Source organism: Triticum dicoccoides, chromosome 3B (assembly GCF_002162155.2).
Source record: "Triticum dicoccoides isolate Atlit2015 ecotype Zavitan chromosome 3B, WEW_v2.0, whole genome shotgun sequence".
Lineage (NCBI taxonomy): Eukaryota > Viridiplantae > Streptophyta > Magnoliopsida > Poales > Poaceae > Triticum > Triticum dicoccoides.
This window is the reverse complement of record NC_041385.1, coordinates 194,335,258-194,341,669: the sequence shown is the minus strand read 5'-3', so window position 1 is coordinate 194,341,669 and position 6,412 is coordinate 194,335,258. Positions and strand designations below refer to the sequence as shown.

The 6,412-nt window shown below is 45.8% G+C and overlaps 2 protein-coding genes across 2 annotated transcripts; one reads left to right on the top strand and one right to left on the bottom strand.

Moving 5' to 3' along the window:
- On the bottom strand, positions 1-2,007 carry LOC119275500. The gene is made up of 2 exons (XM_037556356.1): positions 1,649-2,007; positions 1-120 (listed from the first exon to the last, which is right to left on the bottom strand). Exons 1-2 carry the CDS (start codon positions 1,787-1,789, stop codon positions 52-54), a joined length of 210 nt encoding a protein of 69 aa, XP_037412253.1. The 5' UTR covers positions 1,790-2,007; the 3' UTR covers positions 1-51.
- Positions 2,008-2,166: 159 nt separating this feature from the next.
- LOC119275499 (plastid division protein PDV1-like) lies at positions 2,167-4,781 on the top strand. The gene is made up of 2 exons (XM_037556355.1): positions 2,167-2,546; positions 3,993-4,781. Exons 1-2 carry the CDS (start codon positions 2,274-2,276, stop codon positions 4,500-4,502), a joined length of 783 nt encoding a protein of 260 aa, XP_037412252.1. The 5' UTR covers positions 2,167-2,273; the 3' UTR covers positions 4,503-4,781.
- Positions 4,782-6,412: the final 1,631 nt, after the last annotated feature.

Below are 6,412 nucleotides of genomic sequence, written 5' to 3'. Positions count from 1 at the left end.
ATGACTGGCCTAGAACATGTTATGTAAGTGGCACTGAAATATTGCGGGCTTCTATTTGCTTTTTGGAGCTTCCGTGGTGCTGGTGGAGCCTGCTTCAGCCAACGAAAATTTCTTCACTTTCTGCATTTCAACAAAATGAGGGGGATTTAGAGAAATTTGAACAAGACAATACATCTTATAAGACAGAAATATACTTCACAATGACTTGCCTGGAGGAGAACATGAGACAGGAAAAGACAAATTTAGTTGGATAATAACAGCAAAAATACATCCACACAAAGACCAGTTGCATCTTCTTTATGAAACAAACTGATCGTGATGTAGTAATTATTTCTGTTAGCACCCAATTTCTGCAGAGAGTCTAGCTACATTGTGATGTAGTAACTTCTCATGGCCACAGGGGGAAAAATCGAAAGGTGCATTCCATACAATGTAGGCAGATGGATAATGTGACAATTTTCATATCAAAATCGGTCATATATACATTGAGAAACTGAAACTGATTTTTGTTGTTGTGAATGACACCTACCTAGTTTTTTTAAAGAGAATGGCGACCTAGGGTTAGACTAACTGTGGGACCAAGAAAGTGGACAAGAGGAGCTGAGAGGCGAGAAAAACAGGAGGCGTTAAAGGTTTGCAGAGGATTCGGTTCCGGTTGTTCAGCTACCATTGATTGCATCATTGTTTTTTTTCTCTCAATGTATAGATCGACTTCTGATTTAAAAATGTCATGACATAATAGGTGCATCTTGTGTTGTCAATTTATTTTGCATGTTTTGATAACTTTTTGGAACTCCGCCTATGTTTTCTCGACATAGCCAGTCCCAAGCCCGGGTAAAGGAGGAGGGTTGTGATAGGCTTGGCGAGCCAACGTCAAAACTCAGCCACTCTTATGGAGATGAAACCCAAAAGAAAGAGTTATGAGTTTCGGCTCTAGCCAACCCCAACTTGTTCGGGACTAAAGGCTTTGTTGTTGTTGTTCATAACTTTTTGGAGTAGTCATTCTGCTAGTTTAGATAACACATATCCACCTGACAAACATATTTTAGACAAGTTGCTCTCCAATAATATGGCGTCATTTAACTAGCGGTACCGAATATCACACAATCCTCAAAGGAGACAAACTATTAAAAGACTTTGGTATTTCCACTTTGATTTTCAAAGGGGAATTACCTCGGGTACTAATAAATTGGTACTACTAGCTAAGTGGTACAGACAAGTAGTTTCAGCCTTGTAACTCCGAGTACAAACAAGTGATTTAACTAAGCGTTTCTAACTTCTCACACTTAACCAGGCTTTGATCGGCAAGTTGATATCTCTGCAACCAACAAAAGTATGTATTCCTTTAGCATGCAGGATTGTTCCAACTGGACAAGGAATCATGTGACATGGTGCTCATTTTGCTGGAAATTACACGGAAGCACATGATGTGAGATACACATGTTTGAGAGCTATGGAGTCCCACAATTGTCCATCCAAAAAACAGGTAGGCACAAAGATAAGATTACTCAGTGGTGGGTGATATCTTCCTTCCAAGGAATTATTAAGATGTAAGACCTTCAGTACAGGATCACAAATCTATAGTTGTATCGGCAAGAATGAGCAAAGGGTCCACCAAACGCAAGGCGGCGCTTGAGCCTATAATTACCTTTTGGGCGATGCACTCCCGGAGCGCGTCGAGGAGGGCGAGGCACTTGTCGCGGTCGTAGGGGTTCTCGGCGGCGCAGTTGAGCAGCGCGAGCGCCTCCTGCGCGCACACCGGCCGCGGCGTCGTCGCTTCCTTCTCCATGCCGATCCAATCCACCGAACCAACAGCACGCGGGAGAGATGTGGCTCGAGGGGAGCTGCTACTACCTGGAGACCGTGGCGCTGCTTCGTAATTTATTCTAGGGTCGGCCCCGGCGACCAAGCAGCTGCCGGTTTGGTGTGTCGGCGGCGGCTTGGGCGAGAAGAAAGAAAACCAGCGGCGCTCCGGCGGCCGCTGATGGCATAGAAGGAAGGATTTGGAAAGCTCTCGAGTTTTCCCCTTTCCGAAGCCCGACCCGCTAGAGCCCAGATCCAAGTAGAAAATGAGGCCCAGAATTTAAGAGGCCCGTTATGAATGTTGCAGACGACCGATGGCCCATGTCTTGTCACTGTCAGCATCATCATCATTGCTCAGCAAAATTCTACCTACCTCTCTCCTCCCTCCAAGCAGTTCGGAAACCCCGCAACAACCCAAGCAAAGCGGCCAGCGCCGTCTGGAATTTTCCGGGGCGGCGCTAGGGTTTCGGATGGAGCCCGAGGAGGCGGAGGCCGTGCTGGAGACCATCTGGGACCTCCACGACAAGGTCAGCGACGCCATACACGCCCTCTCGCGCGCCCATTTCCTGCGCACCGTGCGCCGCCGCGCCGGGGGCAAGCCCGCGGGCGTCGTCCACATCAAGGGGGTCCCCGCGGACGGCGACGAGGCGGCCGACCTGAATGCGGTGGCCGAGGAGGCCAGGAGCCTCCACGCTATCCGCGCCGCGCTCGAGGACCTCGAGGACCAATTCGAGTGCTTTCTCGTGAGCCTCTCAAACCCCTCTCCTTATCCCCTGCTCAGACCCTCACTCTTGTTCGCGTGGTTTGATCTGTACTGTGTTCCGCGCGTCGCCTTCGCTATATGTTGATTGGTTTGAACCGAGTGCCGAAGTGGTTAGTTTGGTTGGTAGGATGTTTCTGTAAACTGTGGAGAGGCTGGCTGTGGGTAGAAATGTTGGTAAATTCAACCGACCGGCTATTGAAGCTTGAAAGCATGGTCGGAATTTGGGGTATGATTTACAATCTGAAGTGATTGGTCTGAATATACTAATCTCGTAGTGTCCATGCTGGTTTTGGAAGAGGGAAATCACCCTGAACTAAATCTGCAGATAGTTCTTTCAGACATCGCTAGTATGCCTTGGGATGATTTGGCCATGTCGATGTTTGCACCGGTTGACGATAGGTCTTTAATCAGCAAGGATTTCTCTGAAGGTTAAACTCATCTCGAATTAATAGTTTTGACAATATGTTTTCCAATCAACCTCGAAAGAGCAGGAGCACTGTTATTCTGTTAGAAGGAAAGTGTCCCATTCGATTAAGAATGACTTGCATTTTGATAAATATGGTAAGTATCTGTGAAAATTATGTGTCTCGTTTTGGTTTTCCAGACTCAGAACTGGATAACCTTGTTTTCTGTTGAACATAGGTGCCGGTGTTCTTACCACACTGAACTGGTTGTTTAGAAGATTTGTGTTTCCAATGGTTATATTTGTGTCTGCCGCTGCACCGTCGACATGGACATTTATATCCTTGTTAAATAAGATGCGCTTGTCTGCACCGTGATTTAACTTAAATTAGAATATTCTTGTTTGCACCATGATTAACTAAGGCAATATCTTTGTGATAGGGTATGTTATTGCCTCTCAGCAGGGCAATATTGTAGTGTGTTTCTGCATGTTGTAGTTCCACAAATGTGAATAGACCGCTAGATTACAATTGGGCACATCTATCACCCATAGATAAGAGTTCAGAAGTCTCCCCTCCGAAATGATGATATTTTTTAGTTGTGCATAGGTTGTTTTACTTATTTCAGAAACCTGAGTGCTCCCAAGCTGGCTGTGGAATTTCATAATGCATGCAGTGATGTATATTCATGGAGTGTCTGACTTGCAACGGATGCAAGTTCCTGGTTGATTATCCTGAAGTGGACCAAGTAAACAACTAAAAAACCTATACTAATTTGTCAAGCTTTTGCAGAAATGAACCTAAGTACTAGGTAGCGTTCTTTTATCAAAAGGGAAAGCACCAAGTTAGTCAACAACTGAACGTTTGGGCGAGTTAAAAAAGACACTGAACGGATGAATTTAATAAGTTGGAAACTCAAATCTCTAGATTCTCTTTATGTTCAGGCATCCGTGAAGTACCATGATTAATGCTTGAATTTCATGTCTGCACTGTGTACTTATATATTATACTCAATGTTCTTGCAGGCTGTTTGTTCACAGCAACAAGCAGAACGAGATATTGCATTAGCAAGGCTGCAACAAAGTCACATCATGCTTACCATAAGATTAAAAGAGCACCATGGGAATAATCACAAAGTCATAGATGAGGCGTTGGATTTCGTCCACAATGTCTACCATGATTTCTGGTCTTTTCTGTCAGTAAACAAGCCTGAGAAATCAAGAACTCATTCTGGCGCTAACAGTACCAAGGAGACGGGAGATGGTTCAGATTTCTTAGGGTGGATGGTTTCTTCTAGTCTTGATGTTGTCAGGAACAGTTTCAATATGAAAAATATTGGTGGTTTTCTAGGGAACAGTGCAGTGCTTGCTGTTGGCATGATTACAATGTTGCAGCTGCATTTGTCGTCTTCTGGAGAACAAAGTTCATCTTGTGGTAAATACAGCTACAGAAGGATCAATCGCGATGATTCTTCACGGTCTCTGGCAGGGCGTAGTAGGATGAGTCATCTTGATGTGTTCTTAGCCAAAAGTTGAGAGGGACTTCTGCCTCGCCTTTCTGATACGTTGTTTGTACATATTTTTGTTAGCATCTTATCTGCCATTTTGAAGGAATTTTCTATTTTCTGGGTGCCCATTGAGTTTGCATTCTAGGTATGGATCGCGTTAGCTAGGCTAGCTTACCTCTGCTATTTTCAATTCCTTGAAATGGACTATTGTAATCCTTGTTGTAAGCAGCAAGATGTTGTATTCATGTGAATCTATTGTGTGCTCTGTTGCCAGTATATGCAGATCTCTGGCTTTGGTTGTACAATCTACATTGTTGCCCGGTTCATTAGATTGTTTTCTGGTTTCATGCTTGTGATGGTCTGTGACTTAATTGCGGATCATGTGATTTGTTTGTTCCCTGTTTGCTTCTTCAGCTTCGTACAGCTAACCAGGTGAGGATTTTGTTGGATTTTTAGCTTACTCTTTCGAGAAACCAGATTATGTTGGATTTTTGTAACCCTGTGAATGCAAATCAAAACCTCGACTCATGAACTACTTTTTGTCAGGTTTTGTCCATGTTAAATTTTACTTGGGCGTTTTCATAGGTATTACGAGGATAAGGCCTTTTGCATTAGGGTTCTGAGTGTCGGCTGAAGTTGAGCTTGCAATCTAGGTGCAGAGTGGACATGGTACCTAGTTCATTAAATGAGAGCTTCACGCTAAAATTGCTCAATTTGGGCTTTGTTCGTTTGTGTTAAACGGAGCAAGAATTGATGGGTCATCCTTTTTTTCAAATGCCGTGCTTCACGTTAAGGCTAAATGTTGGGAGTGGTTAAGCTTAGAAAGCTTGACATCTCCCAATGAGCGGGCAGTGGAGGCCTCCATCAAAGACTGGTGGATCAACATGCTAGGGCCTAGGGCACGCAACAAATCTACTCAGCCGAGAATCGCCTTCGCCAAGTTTTAAAACGAGGCCAGCACCTGGACAATTGCGGGCGCGAAGCGCACCAGGGAGACACCATGCCAGGAGAGTATTCATTTTTGCGAAGAGTTTTTTTAAAAAAAGAAGTCTATGAGCATCAAAATTTGTACTAAGCTTAAGACACTTATTTTGAGACGGAGGGAGTAGAATTTGAGCTTTGTTGGAGCTAACATGTATCGGAGCTACGCTAAAAAGGTTGGCTCATTTTTTGTCATGAGCATCAAATGAGATTCAGACTTGACGCGCTTCCCTTGAAGTTGATCTCAGATAGATGGAGAAGGGAAAATACCAGCTCACTCAGCTCACGGGTCTCGACGGACTTTGTATCTTTGCCCATGCGCTGCTAAATTCTCCATAGAAGGTCTGAGGCTCGGAGCCAAACAGCCAAAACCCTCTGAAAACGGGCCCAACCACTCGGCAGCAGTACCCCCAGAGCGGCAGCAGGCAGCAGGCAGCGGCAGCGGCAGCAATCGTGCGTGGCCCAATATGGATGGATGATGCCGTTGGTTCGGTGCGCCAATTGCACAGGCGCCGATTGCACCGGACTGTTCCATTGACTTGCCACGGCATCGCGTATTGCACTCATGGTGGAAAAGAACCAAGGCCGCGCTCTGCTTTTGCTCCGGTGCCCAATTGTGTGCCTCCCATGGTCCTGCACTGCACCGTGCACGCTCTCTTGGATGCTATGGCGTGCAGGGCTTTGGCCATTGGCCGGCCACCCTGCCTGACCGGGATAGGTCGTCCTTGGTCACAGGCCTTTTCGAGTGCAAAAAACCGGACAAAATTACTGTTCTGACCCTTAAGTCAAACTAAATCCCGATTTGACCTCGTTTCGGAAAAAATTTCGTTTCTGACCTTTTTTGGTGACGCCAAGGTCCCTGGCGTCTGGGTTACGAAGCAGACGCCAGGGTCCCTGGCGTCTGGCCCCTGGCCCGCACTGCCCGCCTGCCCGTTGACCTGCTGACGTGGCAAAGGG